At 43.7% G+C, this 24,164-nt stretch overlaps 1 protein-coding gene across 1 annotated transcript; it reads left to right on the forward strand.

Annotated features, from left to right (window-relative positions):
• The first annotated feature begins 339 nt into the window (after window positions 1-339).
• Window positions 340-21,929, forward strand: sol (small optic lobes). Its single transcript, XM_028307608.1, has 15 exons — window positions 340-701; window positions 2,462-2,593; window positions 4,989-5,047; window positions 5,137-6,418; window positions 7,657-7,830; window positions 9,743-9,876; window positions 10,434-10,566; window positions 16,068-16,192; window positions 16,902-16,992; window positions 17,346-17,485; window positions 18,273-18,385; window positions 19,006-19,186; window positions 19,900-20,099; window positions 20,939-21,035; window positions 21,730-21,929. Exons 1-15 carry the CDS (start codon window positions 460-462, stop codon window positions 21,927-21,929), a joined length of 3,303 nt encoding a protein of 1,100 aa, XP_028163409.1. The 5' UTR covers window positions 340-459.
• The last annotated feature ends 2,235 nt before the right edge of the window (window positions 21,930-24,164 follow it).

The raw sequence follows: 24,164 nt of genomic DNA on the forward strand, positions 1-24,164 counted from the left end.
GAAAACAACTACTAATCCTACACACTATGCTTCTATTTATTTTCTGTTTTTACGCCATCTATTAGAGTTTTAAAGTACCAAACATAGGTTACTATATTGTCGTGCTAGTGATAGCATGCTTTGGGTAGCGGCTTTGACTTAAAAGCGAATCACTAGATGGCGCTTTTAAATACTACTCAGGAAAATGATATGTTTTTATTACATAAGTAAATAACAACCTTGGAAATATAATATTTCCTAGGAAAATGGGAAAATGTTTTACTTTCTCGTTTTAAAACATTTTTTTTCTTTTAGTTTTGTTCAAAACTTATATTACAAAACGCATGTGCGTGATTTCTGTTTTAAAAAAAGTTATATACAAACAACATGGTGGATCAGCTGTTTTCATTTTTCTCTGACGGAAATTTGTTTTCGTAAAACGGCGTACTGTTATGGTTTCATAGCCATGTGTGAATTAAAATGGGCTCTATCGCATCGGTGCTGCAATGGCATTGTCAGACATGCGGCCAAATCAACCCCACAGAGAGTGTAAAGTGTTTAAAATGTGGTACCAAGAGGGTGTCTTGTCATGACAAAGAAGGTTCTAAAGGATATTGCAGAGGAGATTCTTCGCCTGACTACACAAGTCGCACAGGAAAAAGCGACGGAACTACCCCTGGTTCAGAACCCATCGTCATACCAACAGAAAACAACTTCAATAGGTAAGTTTTTCTTTGCCCATCAGTTCATTGTTGCTCCTGTCATTTTTCTGATATCGATTTTTCACTAGCCGTATTTAGGTTATATTTCCATTGTATTTCATTGTTGCGCGGTCATACACGAAGTTCATTAACGAAATTAATGTGTGGTACGCTTTTTGTCGTGGGTGTTAGTCAGTAATTTGGTGAAATGTGACTTTTACACACAATGCGCCTAGGTACGTTATAAGTCCATTGTCCTGAAACTATTATATTATATTGGGTCATTTGATGTAATTTTGTGGGGTGAACAAAGTGTTTTTTGGTGGAAAGTTTACTGAACTGTTATTTACACGTTTAGAAGTAAAAAGTTGGGTTTACATTAGGTATTATCTTTTTAATACAACTCTGGCAATGTTAGTTAATAGTCATTGTGGGAGTGCCTGTGAATAATTAAAATGCAACTCAATTTGCTGAAACAGTGAACCTACAAATATAAATAACTCAACAGGCTTGAATATTTCATGTTTTGGATAAATATACAGTTGCCCAGTGTTCCATTTCAAGTCTGTAAATAAAGTAGGTAGTTACACTTTAGTAATAATTGGTATTGTTGCTGAGTAGCAGTAAGTAAAATAGTATTATTTATTGATCTGAGTATTTTTATACTAGTGAATGAATTTACAGGAAAATTTACCTTACAACAACGTGTTTAACATTACATTTAGTTGACATCAAAATCAAAGAACAAAGAATTTTATTTAAAATAGAATTCAGCCCCACCTTGGTTGAAAGTGGGCCTAATACATTCACTCCTCCAGTTTTGTTAAATTGTTAAAGGCACTGCTTCCCCCGCCCAGCCGGGGAGGGGATTAGAAAAGGTATCCCAAAAAAAGCTCGTCCTTTCTCATTGGGGGGGTAGCAACCGCGGCTGCTCAGGCACCTCACTTCTCGCGGTCGACGTTAAAGAAACAGAAACTTTGTTAAATTGATACCTGTGTTATGAGTGGTTTTTCCAAATACTTAATTGGTTGGCGGGGATTGAATCAGCATTCCTCATAATATCTTAAATCGAGACCATTTGGCTGTAACCAGCCGTTTCGCCTTTGAATAGTGTCTCAATTAATTGAAATAACCAGAGCTCCACTAAAATACTTAAGCACAATTTTGTAAGCCTATTTCAGTCACTGCGATACAGGCCTGCGTGCCTAGTGCAATAACAACTGCTGGCCCTTGTTGTGAGGCATTTTTTTTAAACATAGATAGTTATAAAACCCAGATAGGTTATAAATAGATATTTAGCTCCACAATGATCACTCGTTATCTAGCATCAAAATATTTCTCTATTTTCCACAACACTTTATGCGACTAGCGATTGATAACTTGACAACAATCAGCAACCAAAAACAAAACAACATTTGCAACGAATAACTTGATTTGAAACAATGTAACATCAGATTTTTTTATGAAACAATATGATACATTCGTCATATTGTTGTTGTGTCTTATGCTGTTGATAATTATCATGAAGCGTAATTATCATGATAGTTTCGAATCCTGGCATCGCGACTGAATTGCGTTTGTATCGCTGCAAAAGTCGCAATGTAAAAGAGGACTTAGGCCCAGAACAGAAGGTGAAGCGCAACTGCAACTGCTAGTTACTTTTTAGTTGCATCTAAGTTTCTGCCATAGCGTCCGTTGAGAGACCACACATGACGCGACCAGTTTGAATCAAACCGTCTGTTCTGGGCCTTAGAGTCAACCATAAACTTTTTTATTTCCAGCGGATGGTCTTGCGTGGGCTCCGCGCCAGGGCCGAGCCGCGCGTGGCGCTGCGGCTGCGGTCTCCGCAACGTGTCAGCTGCGTGGCGCTGCGCGGCGTGTGATGCGCTCGCGCCGCACGCGCCCGTCTACAGGTCGGTCTAAATAAAATTAGAATAACGTAGAATTTTGTCCAATGACCCCAAGCTACCCATCCTTATCGCTCGCGCGTAAGGCAGCAGTTAGACGACGCAAAAACTTTCACGCGGCCGCTAGACTAGTTACTAGCATAGCTGGGCATTAACTCGTTAATCCGTTAATCGTTAATTAACGAAGTTAACATTTCTATTAACGGATTAACTTTTAAGTTAACTTTAAAAATTGTTAACGGACTCGTTAACTTCCGTTAAATTATCCTAAGTCCGTTAATCGTTAATCCAGTACCTACTATTTACCAAAAAGATACAGCAGGCACGCTGAAAACGTTAGAAAAACGCGTTCTGACAAGTACGTTCGGGCTTCCAGAACTTCCAGAACCAAAAATAACAGTTTTTGTAACCAGATCACTAACGACACTTGTGGGACAGTGGGACAACTCTTGCAACTGAATTTAAGACCAGTTTTCCTCAACCGATTGAGCTGTTTGGTATACTTATTAAGTAGGTACGATGACAATGCAATGTTATGGTACCATTGAGCTGGTCTGATGATGGAGTCATGAGGTGGCCATAGGAACTCCTCAATGAAATGGCGGCATCGCATCGAATTTGGGTTCGTTGGATTTGTCTTTTCGAGCACTTTAGTACTAGATAATGTCCAGGGTCCTGATGATGGAGTCGGGAGGTGGCCATAGGAATTCCTAAACGAAACGGTGGAAACTTATCGAGTTTGGGTTTGCTGGATTTTTCTTTTCGAGTACTTTGGTGCTAAATTGTATTGTAATTGAACCAAGGCTCTGAGATTGAGATACTACTAAAAAGTGTAAAATAAAATTATAATAATTAAAAAACTTTTTTTAAAACAAGCTTTTATTCTGAAATGCAGTTGTACTAAAACGAAAAAAATAATTGTACTTAATCGTAAACCTTGCATACAATTATTTTTTTCATTTTATTATTATGTGTTAACGGATTAACGATTAACGTTAACTTGCGTTAAATCTTGCGAAATGTAACGTTTTAACGTTTAACGAAGTTAATTATTTTATTAACGGTTTAACGATTAACGAAGTTAACTATTTGATTAACGGTGCCCAGCTATGGTTACTAGGTTTCGTTCATAAAATTTAAACTCTTATTACCTAGGTCAAAAGATTAAAATTCTTTTGGACAACCACACCGTGCGCGGCCGCGTGTAGGCCGCGCGGCGGCCGTCTGGATGCGGTCGCCTTCTGGATGATGCGCCCCTCCATAGCGTGGCGGCCGCGCGGCTGCCGCGCCGATCGATCTCAGTTGCTGAGTTTTCTGGCGCGCGCCGCTCACTTCGCAGTCAAGGGATTCTTTAAAAATTAATTTCAACCTTAAATGTAGTCACTGAAGAGCTTATTTTACTATAACAGTCGACTCTTGAAAACGCGTACGCGGTGGCCACGAGGTGGTAGTACGCGGTAGCCGCGCGGCGGCCGCGCAGCAACTACGCGGCCTTTTGGCGTATCAAATAAAGCTATCGCCCGGCCGCCGCGCGGTCTCTCATGCCCGTTTTCACCATCAATCCCTAATTTTTAAGTGACCCCTATGAAAACAAAATGCCTGTCAAATGTTACCATAGGGGTCACTTAAAAATTAGGAATTGATGGTGAAAACGGGCATCAGCATCCCATATAAACGGGCCCTAATTATATTGCTGTCGCGACTGTGCGACGGGCGCCCGCAGTGAGTGTGCGAGCGCGACAACAACATAATTACGCGCGAGCGATAAGGATGGGTAGCTTGGGGTCAATGGACAAAATTCTACGTGCTCACAGACCGGGCTTTAGCTTTAGAAGAAATTAAGCAGGACGAAGAACCAATATAAGATTTTAAACTTTCGCGTTCCAATACCTTGAAGTAAACGAGTTGCTGAGTGGGACGCTCTCCAGCTAGGCTGCAGCTGCCTACTTGCCAATGCCAACTCACTATAGTCCTCGCTCGCACACTCACTGCGGCTGCCCGTCGCACAGTCGCGACAGCAATATAATTACGCGCGGGCGATAAGGATGGGTAACTTGGGGTATTGGACGAAATTCTACGTGCTCGAGCTTTAGCTGTTAATACTATTGCACGCCTCCCCCAACTTTTGGAAAAATAGGACAACTTTAAATCACAAATCTTGTTCAAGTAACTACACCTTTACCACCAATAAAAACCCAACTAGTGGTTTTCACTAGTTGGGTTTTTATTGGTACTACTTTCAAAGTGTAAAAGATTCTACAGCATACTATCTGCTTACGTATTGAAATTGCAGTACTTTATTAGTTTAGTCGATTGTGACCACCCCAAGCGTCAAAAGACTTGACTGCTAACCAAAGGCATGATCAAACATACTGATGATGTTTCTTTTATTCTTTTTCAGGCTGTCTGATGATGAGGATCAAGCTTCAGGGATGACGGACAAGGATAAGTCTGCCCAAGGTAATCTATCACTTACAGATACTATGTACGCTCATAAAATTCAACAATTTGGACATGTGTCATTCAATTTCAATGATTATTGTTTCCAGACAACACTATGATAAGATCCAACACCCTAGCAGTCCCATCGTATAAGCCTTCTTCGAGCTACTCAGACGGCCGCCGGCTTAACCTCGACCTTCAGTCTTTGAGGCTATCACCCACCCAGCTGACAGATCATGCCCACGGTGTGACCAGGTCCCTATCCCATGGGTCCGTGATTAACTCCCAGCAGAAGTGGTGGAAGGTTGACGAGGCCAGGGGAACTATAAACAGACCTACAAGCTTGATGGTCTCCGAAAGATATGGTTACAACACACAGTGCAACCCTCGGGAATCGTTCCTTAGAAGCCTTCACACAGTGACCAGAAGACCCAAGAAATGCAGCGAAAGCAAATCGAATTGGGAGTTGAATTACGTGAAGGAATACCAAAGGGAGCAGAGTAAGGCGCTTCATTTAAAGAAATGGGCGTGCTCTAAGTGTACCCTTGAAAATTCTGGTATCAGAACACATTGCGAGGCGTGCTTATCCCCACGAATATCACCCTTGGCCCGGATTCCTAATGCAAGAGGACTGAGCGTCACCACATTGGGTAGACATGAGACTTTATCAGGGAGAGACGGTGCTACATCACTGCCTACTTCAGGAGGGGTCATGATAACCGTTCCTGACTGGCCACAGACTGGAAGCACTACCCTAGGGTCTTTCAGGCGGTCGATAAGCGCCCAGAACTCCCCTGAAATTCGGCCTACATACCGCCGGTCTTTCTCCGAGCAGACCAACGCGGAAAGACCAGTTGGGAAGGTCATATCCAGTAGACGGAGCCTTAACGACTACCAGAAATCATTGGCCAGCTACTGTGGCAGCTTGAATCGTGAAGGGAAGGATCTGGAGAAGAAAATTGACGAAAATAGCGTGGAGATTGATAAAGAATGCAGTTGGGACACAAATGCTGAGGGTGTGATATACGCTTTGCCGAACAAAGGGAAATACAAAGACTTGAATTTGCAGCTGCAAGTTAACAACAACGGGACTAGATATTCGTACGTATCGGTTCAAGATACGAAGAATGTGATGAGCAATTCCCAGAATGAGGCTTTATATTCGAATGATATGGGAGACGGTGATTACGCGAGAATAGATGAACTGTTGGGAGCGGAGAACTGTATATCCCCAGTGGCCGAGTCGGCTGGTGCGAGCAATATTAGGACGTCGCATATTGGTGCAGTGAAGGACACAAGTGCAAAAGTTCAGTACATGTTGCCATCAGTTGGTAAGGTGTCGCACAATCAACGGGAGATTAAAGGGCCATCGCCGCAGCAGCAATCTTCGTAAGTTATTTCCTTTTATTTATTTTTTTGCTTTAGGTAAACCTTTTTTATATTTTACTAACGGCCGCCCACGACTTCGTATGCATGGACCTCGGATTACCCCCTTAGGCCACTTACTCCTAATCCGGCGACTTGGCCCGTGGACCAAGCTAAAAGTGGGCCAAGTCACTGGAAGACTCTTACTACATAAGATGCTTTCACTGTTTCGATAATGTTTCAGATATTGTCTCACATTTAACATTATTTACATCTACATCTGCCACATAATGGTTTCCTAGATCTCTATCTGAGACCTAGGAAACCAAAAGAAGTAGTATATCTGACAAATAAGTTCCTATTAGGCTACCTATCAGGAAGTTTATTATCAAGTAGTGAAATGTATAAAACTAAGGCTTCTTCTCAGCACTGGTCCATTTATTTATTTAAAACTGCGACGAGTATAAAGTGCTTTTTAAAAGCCTTTATAAGTTTTTATAAAATTAAGATAAGAGGGGTGATTTTCGTCATGTAAAATATTCCTTACACATGCTCCAGAACCATTATAGCTCTGACCTTATTTATGTATTATGTGCGTATCAAATTTAAAATCCAGTACGATTGCCCAGAATGGATAGCAAGGGTTTTTACCATCATTAAAAACAACTCGTCACAATCATGGGAAATACCATTCTCGTGTTTGCATTGACTCATTAAAAAGTTACGCGTTTGACGACTAAACGAGCATGTTTTAGCGCGTGTGTTTATTATTTAAGTATTTTTTTGACTGATAAATAATATTGCTACTAGATTGTGAAAAGTGCTAAGTTTTGAATTGTGTTAAAAATAGTTTTGTGTTTTAGCAAGATGATGTCAAATGAACTTATTATTAAGTGCATTACATAATGTGTTTTTCAAAGGTTAGTTCGTGATCACCTCACATAAAATATTTAGATGGAGCAATAAACATTTTCACTGTTTAAAATAAATGATTAGTGACAGTTTAATTGTGTTATTATTAGATGATAGCTGGCAGTGGTTAGATGTAAATGTAACGGGAGAATTTGCATTGTGGCGTAACATCTAGTAGTGGAATTTTTATATGCTGAAATGATGACATTTTTGCCCAATATAAGTAACACTCGCAAGTGTAATAGTGTTTCATAAAAGCCTATTTGCAGAAAGTAAATTACTAATTTATCTATTTATTTATTAGGTACACCAACAAAGTCTCATAATAATAACTTTTAACACGTTCACAGCCGCGAGAACCGCATGTGGCAATGCAACGAGTGCTGGTTCGCTTACAACGCGTGGTGGGCGCGCGCGTGTGACGTGTGCCGCAGCGGCCGCGTGCCGCACGCCGCCGTCACGCTGGCTGCGCGTGACGCACCCGCGCCGCATGCCGCTTTGGCTGCGCGCGCGCCTGTTAACAGGTCAGTGACCTCCTTAGCCCCGCCCACTAAGATTTAGAACCGACTTGTAAGTAAAAAGGGGGATACCACTGTTAAGTATCTTAACGGAAGCTGCAACCTATTGCGCGCTTGCGCCGCCATGGCTGCCTGTCAACAGGCCAGTGACCTCGCTAGCTCCTCCCTCTTGCAAAAGAAGCGGCTCCAATGTTTATTGTCGCACACACTGATCACGCTCGCTAAAAGCGATACACGCTGACATGGCTGCCCGCGCCGTTCAATAGGTCAGTGACCTCCATAGCCCCGCCCACTAAGATTTAGAAGCGATTGTGAGTAAAAAAAGGGGACACCACTGTTAAGTATCTTAACGGAAGCTGCAACCTATTGCGCGATTGCGCCGTCATGGCTGCCTGTCAATAGGCCAGTGACCTCCATAGCCCCGCCCACTTGCAAAAGAAGCGGCTCCAATGTTTATTGTCGCACACACTGATCACGCTCGCTAAAAGCGATACACGCTGACATGGCTGCCCGCGCCGTTCAATAGGTCAGTGACCTCTATGGCCCCACCCTCTTTGGCTACTAGAAAAGACTATAGAGGTAACACTATTCATGAAAGTTGCACTTATAAAGCTGCGCCACTCAATATGTCAGTGACTTCTTTAGCTCTCCCAATTCAATCTCTACAAGACTTGCAAACAGTAGCCATGAGTATAGTCGCTACAACGCGTGGTGGGCGCGCGCGTGTGACGTGTGCCGCAGCGGCCGCGTGCCGCACGCCGCCGTCACGCTGGCTGCGCGTGACGCACCCGCTACGCACGGCGCTATGGCTGCGCGCGCGCCTTTCAATAGGTCAGTGACCTCGCTAGCCACGCCCACATCAACCAATAGAAGACTTGCAGACAGTCATAAGTATAGTGCCGCACGCCTTCGTCACGCGTGCCGCGTGAAATGCGCCTGCGTCGCTGGGTCAGTGACTCAGTGACCTCGATAGCCCACTTTTAAAAGAGACGGCACCATCGTTTATTGTCACACGCTGCGATCACGCTTGATGTGCGTGACGCAGGCCGTGCGCGTCGCTCAATAAGTCAATGACCACGCCTACTTTGACTACTGGAAAAGATGGGAAGGGCGGGACCACTCATGAAAGTTGCTATTATAACGCGCGTCACGCGAGCGGGCCGTTCGATATGTTAGTGACTTCTCTTGTCCCACCTACAACAACAGAAACTTGCAGCCATTAGTATAGTCGCTACAACGCGTGGTGGGCGCGCGCGTGTGACGTGTGTCGCAGCGGCCGCGTGCCACACGCCGCCGTCACGCTGGCTGCGCGTGACGCGCCCACTACGCACGGCGCTATGGCTGCGTGCGCGCCGATTAACAGGTCAGTGACCTCCATAGCCTCGCCCACATCAACCTATAGAAGACTTGCAGACAGTCATAAGTATAGTGCCGCACGCAGTCGTGCAGCACGGCAAATGCGCCTGCGTCGCTGGGTCAGTGACCTCGCTAGCCCTGCCCATTTGTTAAAAAAAGAGGCGACACCATGCGCAACGTACGCCGCGATCGCCGCTCGTCGCTCAATAGGTCAGTGACCTCTATGGCCCCGCCCACTTTGATATCTGGAAAAGATTCCCATCTTTTCCAGATGCGGCACCACTCATGAAAGTCCCTTCTCATAACACGCGACACGCGAGCGGGCCATGTCAGTGACTTCTCTAGTCCTCCCAATTCCAACTTTAGAAAACTTACAAACAGCAGCTATTAGTATTAGCACCCATTTCAAGGCTGCACGCGCGCCTGTGCACAGGTCAAAGACCTCGCTAGTCCCGCCCGTTTTCTCTATTAGAAGCAACTTTTGCAAGTGAATGGGCGACGGGCGTCTCCATTTATACCTTGCTTGTACCGATATTTTATTAAACCACGTCTTTTCTCATAGTTCCAGACCAACCAACACGCCTTCTGAAGCCAGTGGGAGTAAGGAACCTAACCGCAACGAGCCCAAGAAGCTAACGGTGCCCATAGCCTCGTTGGACCACGATTTGAACAGCGACGAGCTTCTGTTTGCAGTTGGTAAGTTTATACTAGTACTTACTATGTACTTTTGATATCTTTTTTAAATAATTCATTGAACATTGTGTCATGATTTCAAACAATCGGGTTGATCCAAGGCTGCAATCATTATCAGAGGTCATTTAGTCTACACTGCAGGAAAACAGCCCTATCTAATTTAACTGAGGAAAAAGAGGGGATTTCGCCTACACTCCCCACTGCTGCACTGGGTAAGAACGTAGCACACTTATCAACTCAAGGCGGTCAGTCTTCTTTGTTGTTTGTATTAAATTCCATACTGCAACGCACACTTATCCGCACCGTAACGTAAACGCCTCGCCTCGCGGTTGACAGCGCGCGAAAAGCGATGAAAGAGATACGGTGTTAATCCTTTTCCGAGTTGATAAGTCTGCTATGACCAATGACTAACCTCCCCGGGTCCTTGCTGACACATTTGAGACTAGTACGCAGTGTAAAATGTCAATGTCAAATCTTGTACTTGAGTACCATATAATACATACTTATTTTTTTTATGCTCGCTTACTCACAGTGGAATAACTGAATCATTTTATTTGAAGATTCAAACCCTGCGCCGGCGCCGGTAGCGTCAACAGCTACTTGGTCGTGCGCGCGCTGCACGCTCGTCAACGATGCTGATGCGAGCGCTTGCGCAGCGTGCGCCGGTTCGAGACCTCAACCACATAACTACTGGTGAGTATAGTACAGACAACATACATAAATAACTAAATGGGCGTCATGGGTCGTATAGACCGGACTGAGGGGCAACATTGGCGTCTGCCAGCTCAGGGGTGTAGAGAGGTGTGCTGCGCTTTCTCCGAAGTTACTCGCGGCGTTATGCCCTTTAACACTTCCACCCCTGGAGCATATGGGTGGTTCTACTTTTAGAGTCCATCACAAAAATAAGGTTGTCCCCACAATAACGAAGGTTAATACTTAATACAAAATGAAGAAACTATCATTTATTTTATTTAAATAAAGTTAATAACACCTGTTTAGATTATCTAGTTACGCTAAGTTTCAATTACAATTTAACTGTGTTAAAAAAATGACTTCAAACTTTTATAACAAAGCTAAAACGGCATGTCCCCATTAGGTGTTGCTTAGAACTATTACGTTTTTTAGAAATAATTTGTTGAAGCCACACAATTATTTTTAAATAAAAAGAGATATACATTGTTAAACATGGTAACTACAAAGTTTAATTTTATTTATCTGTAAAAATATATTTTTTTGGTGTGACGAAAGATTGTCCCGAAAATTGGAGTATCCATCGTCACGAACAGTCAAATATTAAAATAAGTTCTTAAAAAATACGTGAGTAGATCACGTTTTTTAGTAAAACGAAAGGCCATAGACCATAGAGTATAGAACGAAACTCAAATCAAGTGTTTAACATAGCCAGCTTGTCACTTCTTTTACATCAAGCACGAAAACGGGCGGCGTGTGTTTATTAGGCGTATCCTTGGTCACAGCGGTTTTTGGTATTTATTTAACGAATTTTAAATTGTTTTACTGTAAACATGATTTGTTTTTATGTAATCTTTAAGATAAAGTATAGTTTTCGATCCAAATTATCGTTATTTACGATTATTATTGATCTTTTTGGAAAATTGTATACTTCGTCACACGTATCCTTCGTAACAGGTGATCCTACATCTAAACGATGTGTCCTTTGTGCAGTTAGATAATATGTTAAGAATACTAAAAACACCTCAGAAAAAGGTATACGAATTTTGTATTCGTTTAGTAAACCAGTTGAAGCAGTTTTTGAAATGATTTTTTTTCCTTAATACTCTTAGTTTCAGTTCCTATTTGTGTAGGTTTTTGCTGATTTTCCTCATATTTTTCATTATCTATTTTAGTAATAAGCAAAGATATGCCTGTACTTAATGAAAAATGGCTGAGACACTCATTAGTTTTCAAGTTAGATTGATTATTAATTGTTAGATGTCTACTTCATCACATTTACGTCTCCTTCGTAACGAAGAGTTTGATCTCGTCCCCTAATAAATATTATCTCTTAAACAACAAAAATGCGAGTGTTAACTCTTTTTGTAACTCATTTTATGTCGTGTAATACTTGGTTTTTAGTGTGTAATACTACTTTTTCAATATAACTTTATAAAAGAGAAAAATAATTGATTTTTGTTAAGTTTTAAAGGTGTAAATGTGACGAAAGGGACAAACTGTTGATTTTTATGGAATTGTTACCTGATTAAATAACGATTAACTACCAATTGTCCAAGACTGATTTAAGCTGAGATTTTGTAATAATAAATGCAAATATCTATTGAAATTTCTTTTAATTTATCGAGTTTTAAACAACTGAATTTCGTGACGAAGGATACATTTTTTTCCATCTTAGTCTAGTAAAACGCAAAAAAATATAAGTTTTGATAAAAAACTGAGCTGCTGGTCTACAGATACCGAATCTATGGTAATTTTCCTACATTTCAGTCGTATGAAATGTACTAAATAGCTTTCTTTATTTTTTTTCATGGTTAAGACCTTAAAAGTAGAACGACCCATATAGCTCTAGCGACTCCACTCTGGCCGGCCGGTTAAGGCAAGCCAGAGGTGAAAGTCCTGCAGACCCTCTCGGATTCCACTTCGGCAAGCCGAAGACGAGGGTCTTGACCGACTCTCGGGAGCACTCGGATTAACAACTGGCCCCGTGGTGTCGCTACTCACCAACAGCTCGCCATTATTATTATTATACCTCAGTCGTAGCATTAGCTTCAACGCAGTGCACTATCAACACTCGTGTGGCGTCTCTGTAAAGTACATATTCTAACCCTGCGCCGGCGCCGGTAGCGTCAACAGCTACTTGGTCGTGCGCGCGATGCACGCTCGTCAACGATGCTGATGCGAGCGCTTGTGCTGCGTGCGCCGGCTCGAGACCTCAACCACATAACTACTGGTGAGTAAAGTACAGACAACACACATAACCCAATCCGTCCCCCGGACACGGCCTGAGCCGAGGTCCGAGCCCACCGTGGCGCCCTCAGGCCGCGTCCGTAGTCCCCTCGATCGGGCCCACTAGAGTGAGCCCGCCGTAGGCTGGACTTTGGTCCAACACCGCGGTGGGCAACCCTCTAGTTGGGTTCGCCACTGATCGGTACCTTCTGTACTCGCCACTCTGCCCGGTGAAGCTGGAAAAGCTCCTCAAGCTACCAGCGCGCGTCCCTAAAAAAAAAAAAAAACACACATAAATAAGCTAAATACAGGAACCTTAAGCAGTTGTAACAAGGATTACTCGCTCGTCAACGATGCCGACGCGACCGCGTGCGCCGGCTCGAGACCTCAGCCGCACAACTATTTTTACAGGTGTTGACAATGCGTGATCGCAGCGCAATGATTTCAACGCATTGCGTGCCACACGGGCGGTGTGTCAACAAGGGTCGCAGTGTTTGAATTGACAGCTATCATCATCGATTTTCAACAAAATCTATTTTCGACGGACCGTGTGGCAGGCATGTCGTTTAGATTTGTAGAATTACGGAGTGTTACCTCAGTCGTAGCATTAGGTTCAACGCAGTGCACTATCAACACTCGTGTGGCGTCTCTGTAAAGTAAAGATTCTAATCCTGCGCCGGCGCCGGTAGCGTCAACAGCTACTTGGTCGTGCGCGCGCTGCACGCTCGTCAACGATGCTGATGCGAGCGCTTGTGCTGCGTGCGCCGGCTCGAGACCTCAGCCACATAACTACTGGTGAGTACAGTACACGGGACTGCAGCAACTCCTGTGTAGCCAGGATCTACAACTTGACCTCCAATAAAAACCCAACCAGTGATGGTCAAGTTTGTCCTGAGACCCGCAACGAAATTAATCAGAGGAACATAGGAGGAGTTTGGAGTTCGAAATTAAGGATCGACTTTACAGTACGTACAGTTAAACACTGACACTTTAAGTAGTTTTAATAAGGGTTGCACGATCGTTAACGATGCTGATGCGAGCGCTTGTGCTGCGTGCGCCGGCTCGAGACCTCAACCACACAACTACTGGTGAGAACAGTCTAGACCAGTGGTTTTCAACCTTTTTCATGACACGACCATGACCATAGCATGAAAAAATATTTCGCAACCCCCCGACCACTCACTTTTTTTTCATGCATTTTATAATGTTCCAAAGATGTTGTAGGGACCGAATACTTCAATCCATACAACATTTACGCACTTTCATAATTAGATTTCTGATAATATTATCTTTAAAACTTTACTGTTTTTTTTTACTGAGGTAGTTTTTACGACCTCTCGCGACCCCCCTACAAAGGCTTCGCGACCCCCCAGGGGGTCCGACCAGCCAGGATCTACAACTTGACCGCCAATAAAAACTCAACCAGGCTCCAGGTCTCAGCCACACAACTATTACTGGTGAGTAAAGTACACCTTATGCAGTTGTGATAAGGACTACCACCCTCGTCAACGATGCTGATGCGAGCGCTTGTGCTGCATGCGCCGGCTCGAGACCTCAGCCACATAACTACTGGTGAGTAAACTATACACTGTAGGACCTTCGTTCGTTTCAGCCAAATGACGTCCACTGCTGGACAAATGCCTCCTCCAAGGTTTTCCACAATGCACGGTCCTGCGCTGCCCGCATCCAGGCTCTTCCCGCGATCTTTACGAGATCGTCGGTCCACCTAGTAGGAGGCCTGCCCACGCTACGTCTTCCAGCCCGTGGTCGCCACTCGAGAACTTTTCTGCCCCAACGTAGGACCTTATGTAATTGTAATATGGACTACATGCTCTTCAACGATGCTGATGCGAGCGCTTGCGCCGCGTGCGCCGGCTCGAGACCACAACAACAAAACTACTAGTGAGAACAGTCTAGATTGTAGGACGTTATGTACTTGTGATAAGGACTACCACGCTCGAATCGTCAACAATGCTGATGCGACCCATGCATGCAACTCCTGTGTAGTCAGGATCTACAGCTTGATGTCCACCAGACCAGGCTCCAGGTCTCAGCCACACAACTACTGGTAAGTTACAGTTGTTGACACTGAGTCGTCGCAGCGCAATGAGTACAATGCTCAACACTTTTAGTGGCACATTAAGTATAAGAGCTATAGGCTCGTCAACGATGCTGATGCGAGCGCTTGTGCCGCGTGCGCCGGTTCCAGACCTCAGCCACATAACTATTGGTGAGTGTATGGCGACACCTATCGACTCGACAGGCAGGCGTGGCAGGCATCATTTAACAACAGTGTACCTACCATGAGTTTACGATAAGTGTGCTCGCTAGCGAAAACGTCAAAAATACTCAATACTCAATAAGTTTATTGCTTCCTTAATAGTACATTTAGGTGTTACATAGTTATATTTGGAGATCATTAAGGGTCATTAAATCTCTAGGGAGATTTTGTTTCTTGAAAGTAGCCGCTAGGGGCGCTGCACAATATGTCATACAATTAATGTCATTTTTTTACGCAGTCGCTAGCGAGCACACGTAACGTAAACTCATGGTAAGCACACTGAAGACGCTGATACAAGCTTGACACACGTTTACAAACCTGCATCGCGGTTTTGAAGATTTCCACCTAGCAAATGATGGTCAATTGGACTTTGGTACCCGAGCATGATACACGCTCTGAAAGAAGCAATTCCAACATAGATTCCTTTAGTGGTCGATCTTATTTTATTCTATACTAGCATACCAGCGCTTAGGCGGCTGCTGAGCGAGCGTTTTTTCAAGCCTATCCAGTAGTTTTTTTTTGTTTTTTTTTTTAATATCATATTTTTTATTATAAATATGAGGTAACGGGAAGTCCAAATATGGTTAAATTGCTATCTCTTCAATACAACATTAGGTGTATCGTGTACCATATTAATTATATCTGTTTATTATAATTTCTTTAAATATCCACCACAATTCTATCTGTGGGGACCTATAAGTGGTTATCAAGTGTTATTAATTGTAAAATAATCAATTATGTAAACCCTGGTCTTCCTAATATAAATAAATAAATAAATAAATCTCCATATCTCACAAGTGTAATACAACAGCGATACTGTGTGGCATCTTATCCTCATAATCATTTAATCTTAGATAAGTCCTTGTTAAAATTGAACAATAAGTTATTTAGGAGTAGCTCGATAAAAAATATGCTTAGTGGTGCTCGTTAGGCTTACATCTAGCAGTGGACTGCCCTACACTGAAATGGTGATCATGATGATTTTTTTTTCCAGGTCTTGCAGCTCTTGCACGCTACGGAACCCGCTGTCTGCGTCACTGTGCCTAGCGTGTAAGACGCCCCCTGTGCCCAAGCACGGGGTCCCGGGATCTTCGGCTGAAGTCAACCACAGTGGCATTGGTAAGTCTATTGTTGACCCCAAAGTTCGTTCGTTTCGACTGAATGACGTCCGTCGTCCACTGCTGGACAAAGGCCTCCTTCAAGGATTTCCAGAAAGACCCCAAAGTACAAAGTACAAGTTAAAATTAAAGTAAAAGTTAAAATTAAAGTACAAGTATACTATAAACTTAAGGCTTCCACAGACCAAACGCGAGTCAGAAGCAGTGCAACTGACCCAGTTGCAGCGCGGCTGAGGCACACTGAAGGCAGCGCAGTTTCAAAGCAGTTGCAACGCGGGCGGTTGTCAAAAAATTCAATATTCGAAAACCGCTTTCAACGCGCTGCTACCGCCCTGCGTCCGGTGTGTCATGCTAATATGGCCGCCATAGTAATACAACAGCGCGGGCCCGCGCTCGCGCCGTTTCTGTCCCGCTCCCGTGCCGCCTCGTTTGTCGTTCGGCAGTTGCAGTGCGACGCGGTTGGAGCGCGGGCTCGCGTTTAGGTGTGACATATTTCAAAGAGTTTCTTGTATTACAACTTGCGCGGGCCCGCATTCAAACTGCGCTGCTATTGCCCCGCGTTTGGTCTGCCGAAGCCTTTAGAAGCTACCATGATTTGCCTAGATCTGAAAATAGCGTCGAGAAAAAACCTGGCTATTAATTTTTTTTTCATAAAATGTGTTTATTTTACACAAGACGTCGTAAATAAAATGTATTTCCTTTTTAAACAGGACGCAGTCCGTCACCCAGAAGGAGTTCAAGACACACCCCGGCTTTGCCCAGGCGGGGAGCTCGGCACAAAACACCGCCGCCTGAACCCAAGTGAGTATTCTTATGATAAAAAGTAGTTCGCACACTCACTGCAGTCGCCCGTCGTACAGCGAGTGTGCGAGCGCGACAGCAATATAATTACGCGCGAGCGACAAGGATGGGTAGCTTGGGGTCAATGTACGAAATTCCATCTGCTCGGCGACCGGACTTTAGTTCAGGTTGGCGTGTGAAGCAAAGGCTGTTATTTGCATTTGGTAAATCAGAGGGGCCGTGATCCTGCAGTCGAGACTATCGTTAGCTGTAACATCTCAGATTATTGTGTTTATGTTTTATTGAATTAAATATTGAATTCTATTTGCTTTGTGTATTCTTTGAAACTAATTATTAATCTTCTTTTTTCTCAGGCCTGAAACAAACGAATGGGCTTGCACCGAATGCACTTACATGAACGCGAGTGGCGCCCTCTCGTGTGAGATGTGCCAGTCTCCCAAGACTCGGCTTCTGCCCGCCGCGCCAGACCAGCCGCAGTTAGACGAGGACTCACGTGAGTACATCATTTGGACAGATGATGAATGATGATGATGTCCAAAAGTAGGCGTGGACGAAATATAAGCTGAAATTAAAGACGTGTATAAAGTGAAATAACTGATAAAATTCGTAGAACTGATGGCCCTCAGGTAAGAAAAGTTCTCTGGAAGCACCGGAAGACGTAATGTAAGCAAGCTTCCCAACTCGATAAAAACACATAGTAATTCGAGTTGTTTTCAATCTATACTATCTATACTAATATTATAAATGCGAAAGTAACTCTGTCTGTCTGTCTGTTACGCTTTCACGCCTAAACCACTGAACCGATTTTGATGAAATTTGGCACAGAGATAGTGAGTCCCGGGAAAGGACATAAGATAGTTTTTATCCCGGTTTTTGAAACAGACACGCGCGCGATAAAGTTTTTCTATTACAGACAAAATTCCACGCGGGCGAAGCCGCGGGCGGAAAGCTAGTTGTCAGTATAATTCGATTTCTAGTACTTTTTAAATTTATTTATTATCAGAAAATCAAATACGTGACTTAATGACGTCATAATCCCCATTTGCCATACAAAATCTACGGGAGAATCGCGTTTTGACATCTCAAAAACAGTATGTCAATGAGGGCTATCGTTTTTATACTTAACAGTTGGCACCCCTGGCGATTGACAGGACCTTACTCTACAGTGGCGCCAACTGGTGAGCGCTAAAACGATAGCCCTCATTGACTTGGGTTCCCACTGCTCTATTGCAAATTATATTGACACTATGTCGATTAATTATAAACCTTATTCTCTACAGCCGAGGGTTCAGACGGAGAGCGCCAGGAGAGCACCCCTATGGAGATACTACGGCTGAGGGAAGAGAGCCACGCGTGGACTCAGTGGCAGGAGGTGTTAGCGCAGTGCGCTGCGGTGAGTTGGACTTTATGTCTATGTCCCTCTTTTTTACTTGCTGGGGGCAATAGGTACGAATTATGATGGTTAAATTGTAGCCCCTAAGATCTAAAGTCCGGTCGCCGAGCAGATAGAATTTCGTCCAATGACCCGCGACTGTGCGTCAGTCAGTGTGCGACAGCAATATAATTACGCGCGAGCGGTAGCTTGGGGTCATTGGACGAAATTCTACGTGCTCGGCGACCGGACTTTAGCATATTATTCTGATTGATACTTATTATGGAAATTTGTACAGTCAAGGAATTAAGTTCCACCTAATATTGAATATTGTAAAGCAAAGTGGCACCATATAACATTTATCATTTGTACTTGGAGCATGTGCACTGTATAATTAAATTTTAGTTGCGAAAGTCAGTAAATTGTCAGTCAATCGAATTTGTGACCTGTTGACGTCATAGTTTTTTTTTTTTATTTTTTTTTTTAAAGAAAATAGTTCTTTTTGTATTACAAAGTCTAAGGGAGAGTCGTTTATTGACAGCTTCTAAAAGGTATGTCAATTGAAGGTGTCCACTACCCTGTTAGTTTTGAATCTTCTATTTATCCCAATAAAGTTCACCAATATTATGTGTCACCTACAGAGCGGAGAACCATACGAAGACTCCTCGTTCCCGGCGTCGCCGCGCTCTCTATACTACAACGGGAGCGCCGACGCAGGCGCCGCCACGCGTTGGCTGCGGCCCAACCAGATACACACGGACGCCGACCACCGGACGCCCTGGGTCGTCTTCCGGGACCCTCGGCCTTCGGACATATCGCAGGGTAAGTGATTCCAGGTGACCTCATACAGGTAAAGCCTGGTCCGTGAGCACGTAGAATCCCGTCCAATGACCCCAAGCTACCCATCCTTATCGCTCGCGCGTAATTATATTGCTGTCGCGACTGTGCGACGCGCGCCCGCAGTGAGTGTGTGAGCGCGACAGCAACATAATTACGTGCGAGCGACAAGCATGGGCAGCTTGGGGTCATTGGACGGGATTCTACGTGCTCACGGACCAGGCTTTAGCAAGGACGCGCTGGCTGCGGCCCAACCAGATACCACGGACGCCGACCACCGGACGCCCTGGGTCGTGTTTCGGGACCCGCGGCCCTCGGACATATCGCAGGGTAAGTGACCCTTATAAAGGTTGCAAGAAGGCGCTGGAAACAGATCCCTGAATTGATGATGATGATGAAACCCAGCCAGATAGACAGCAAGGTTCTGGAATGGAGGCCGCGTACCGAAAAACGCAGCGTGGGACGACCTGATAAAGCAGGAAGGTGCTGGATGCAGGCCGCTACCAACCGTGCGATGTGGAAGTCATTGGGGGAGGCCTATGTTCAGCAGTGGACGTCTTACGGCTGAAACGAACGAACATGTCTACTTTGAATCATACTAACGACTGTCTTAAAAGTTCTTACCCAGAGCCGTATAACTTAATATAAAAAATATAATGTACATTGTACAATAAACACTACTTATCTCCTCATTCCAGGTGTCCTAGGCAACTGCTGGCTGCTCTCCGCTTTAGCAGTGCTAGCGGAACGCTCCTCTCTCGTCCGAGGGGTGGTAGTGAGGGGCGAACCGAGCGTAGGCGCGTACCAACTGAGGCTGTGCAAGGATGGGAGGTGGCTGACGGTGACTGTGGATGACTTGCTGCCCGCGAATAAGAAGGGACACCTGGTATATTCGCAGGTGGGTTTTTTGGAGTTTAAGGTTCATTTTTGGCACATATTTTTTACAAGCAAGGGGTGAACCGAGCGTAGGCGCGTACCAACTGAGGCTGTGCAAGGATGGGAGGTGGCTGACGGTGACTGTGGATGACTTGCTGCCCGCGAATAAGAAGGGACACCTGGTATATTCGCAGGTGGGTTTTTTGGAGTTTAAGGTTCATTTTGGCACATATTTTTACAAGCAAGGGGCGAACCGAGCGTAGGCGCGTACCAACTGAGGCTGTGCAAGGATGGGAGGTGGCTGACGGTGACGGTGGATGACTTGCTGCCCGCGAATAAGAAGGGACACCTGGTTTATTCACAGGTGGGTTTTTTTTGATTTTGATTCATTTTTGGCATACAATTTTGTGACCCTTCATACAAGTCTGTAAGATTTTAAAATAAAGAACTGTAGCCTTATTCACGTAACAAAACTTCAACGACAACATATCGCTGAGTTGCGATCCTATCGAGTAATCGATCTATCGAAATGACCCTTGTGAATACGTATTTAGAACTGTTTTTCATGGGGACGACTTCTGAATGTTAGCGAGATTTTGACTGTGTAAAAATACGTGAATTAGGCCACTGGTCAATATAGTGATTCGTAACATAATAAACTTCTGTCTTGTAAAAAGAAGAAAAAATTTCAATGTCTCTCTTGCTAGGTATATCCCAACTCTTTGAAAGAAAGAGAGAGTCAGTGGGAGAGCTATTTCGAGTAATATAAATGTGACACCTTGGATCACTGGTAAAAATTTAATAATTACCTAGTCGTAAGCACAGCAAATTACTCAAAGACAAAATGTATTTATATTGCAGGCGAAAAGAAAACAACTTTGGGTGCCTTTAATAGAGAAAGCTGTTGCTAAGTTACACGGATGCTATGAAGCGCTGGTGTCCGGTAGAGCTATTGAAGGTTTGTTGCCTTATTTCTTTTGTTTACTTGATTTTCTGTATGAAATATTGTAATATAGCTTGACCCCGGTGTGGCAGTATCATAATTTCTTATGATACTGTGAGAGAGTTAAAATATACGTGCGAAAAGAGATAGATAGAAAGAATAAGAAGATATTTGGGTTATTTTTTTTAATTATTAGTAATTGTAATGCACAAATTACTAATAGTCCCATTAGCCCCTCGTACTAAGCTAATTATGCTTGTGACACGAGTGGGCTCACCACAATAGTCGAGCGGCCATTCCGACCCCTTCACCGTTCGACTATCGTGGCTATAACTTCACACTTTATTATATATTAGGGATGTTATGGATATGTACGTTTCGGTTATGGATACGGTTACGGATATAGGAATAATATTATACCGGTTCCGGTTACGGATATTTTTTTATTTCGAACTAGCTGACCCGGCGAACTTCGTACCGCCTTAGCGTAGAGATTTTCTTTAAATTTTTTTTCGTAAGAACCATCCTTGGACTTCCACAAACATTTAAAAAAAAGAATTATCGAAATCGGTTCAGCCGTTCACACGTGATGCCGTGACAACGCGAAACGGGTTTCATTTTTATATATATAGATATCCGAAAGTTTCGGTTACGGTTACGGATGTCCATCACATCCCTGCTTTATATCTCTTTATCTTTTGTTCTCCAGGTCTATGCACGTTAACAGGCGCCCCCTGCGAATCAGTTTCTCTCCAGGCGGGAGGGGCGGGCGGTGGCGCCGGTGGAGGAGCGCCTTTAGAACAGCTAGACCGAGACCTAGTGTGGGCACAGCTGCTGTCTTCGCGACAAGCGTGCTTCTTGATGGGCGCTAGTTGTGGTGGAGGCAATATGAAGGTAGGTCACAGATAGGGGCGCCTTTAGAACAGCTGGATCGAGACCTGGTGTGGGCTCAGCTACTGTCTTCGCGACAAGCGTGTTTTTTAATGGGCGCCAGTTGTGGTGCAGGCAATATGAAGGTAGGTCCTCTATTGGTAGAAAAAGCAACTTGACTTAAGGTCCTATGTCTCCTAGATGGGGCGGAGGGTAGTTGCGGTGGAGGCAATATGAAGGTAGGTTGTTGGTAAAGCCCGGTCGCCGAGCACGTAGAAATTCGTCCAATGACCCCAAGCGCGTAATCATGTTGCTGTCGCGCTCGCACACTCACTGCGGCCGCCCGTCGCACAGTCGCGACACCAATATAATTACGCGCAAACGATAAGGATGGGTAGCTTGGGGTCATTGTATAAAATTCTACGTGCTCGGCGACCGGACTATAGAAACAGCAAAGGGCGTCAATGCTAACAGGCACCCCCTGCGAGTTAATATCTCTCTAAGCCGGAGCGCTAGCTGTGGTGGGGGCAATATGAAGGTAGGTCTTCAGTAGTGGCTTGACCAGCAAGGGATATCCTAGCTAACAAGCGTCTTGTGTGAGTTGGTAACGCTCTAATATTGACGCCATTGAGGAGGACTTGAGGCGTTTCTGATTAGCTTAAAAAGTTTAAGTAGAAATGTTAATCTTAAAGCTATACCTGAAATCCATTGATAGGTCTAGAAATTAGGATTTAGGAGCCATTTTGGTTCAATAAATTATGTATACTATTTAAATTGTGGAAAACGTATTATGTTCCAAATAAACTACTTTCTTTCTTTCTTCTTTCTAATTATTTTTATGTAGAACCTGAGATGTAGCTGGACTTCTACTGGACGTAGTCCCAATAAATGAGAGGTCTGGGAACTAAGACTGGACAGTTGATTGAAAAATAAAATTTCAACCTTAATAATAATATAAACCTGCACAAGTAATGAGATATCAGGAAATAATAATATAAACCTGCACAAGTAATGAGATATCAATATAATTACGCGCAAACGATAAGGATGGGTAGCTTGGGGTCATTGTATGAAATTCTACGTGCTCGGCGACCGGACTATAGAAACAGCAAAGGGCGTCAATGCTAACAGGCGCCCCCTGCGAGTTAGTATCTCTCCAAGCCGGAGCGCTAGCTGTGGTGGTGGCAATATGAAGGTAGGTCTTCAGTAGTGGCTTGACTAGCAAGGGATATCCTAGCTAACAAGCGTCTTGTGTGAGCTGGTAACGCTCTAGGATTGATGCCATTGAGGAGGACTTGAGGCGTTTCTGAGAAGCTTAAAAAGTTTAAGTAGAAATGTTAATCTTAAAGCTATACCTGAAACCCATTGATAGGTCTAGAAATTAGGATTTAGGAGCCATTTTGGTTCAATAAATTATGTATAGCCTGACCAGGAACATAAAAACCCTGGCATAGAGGCGCTTCAATTGCATTTGATAGTGCAACACTGAGTACAGTCGTACCTGTGTTAAATTAATAGGCTAACTTTATGTATCAGGATTCAGGATTACGGGCTAATTTGATATTTTCGTAAATTAACGAAAAAATATTATTATAGGTAACCTGATTTAAATAAATTAAATGAAACCATCAATCGAGCTAGTAGATTTATTTTATTATTCATCAATAATCAAATTCAGAACTTGAATATTCAACTGCAATGTCTGCTCATGAACGCTTCAAACTCGGTACTTCTTTCCCAATCCCATAAAATTCAACACTTAGAAAGTGACAATTTTTTTAAAATAGGTAGTTGAAACAAACCACAGCTAATTTTCATAGTGGACTGTACTATACGATAAACATGTCAGTCAATTTGACAACCTTTGTCGGAAACATTATTCAATGAAAATATTGTCCGAACCCTTAGGGGGCGTCCATAAATTACGTGAGGCTTTTAGGGGGGGGGAGGGGGTCAACGAAAATCTCACTAAATCTCACGTAGGGGAGAGGGGGGGTCTCGGAAAATATCACGTAATTTTTCCCGCAAGGAATAGAGTAAAATTGCAAGAAAACTGGGTTATTGAAGTAAAAAAAAAATGATTTTTTTATGATGATTGTGCCGGTNTATCAGAGACTAACTACAACTCTTGTATCATTCATACGCTCCCTCACCATGGCACAAATTGGTGACCCCGACGAAGGTGATCCCGACGAAGTTGCCACAAATTGGTGACCCCGACGAAGAAGACGAAGCCGACGGAGCCGACGATGAACCAAACGAAGATGGCACAAA

This window comes from Ostrinia furnacalis, unplaced genomic scaffold (assembly GCF_004193835.3).
Source record: "Ostrinia furnacalis isolate ACB-3 unplaced genomic scaffold, ASM419383v2 OfSCF2303, whole genome shotgun sequence".
Taxonomy (NCBI): Eukaryota; Metazoa; Arthropoda; class Insecta; order Lepidoptera; family Crambidae; genus Ostrinia; species Ostrinia furnacalis.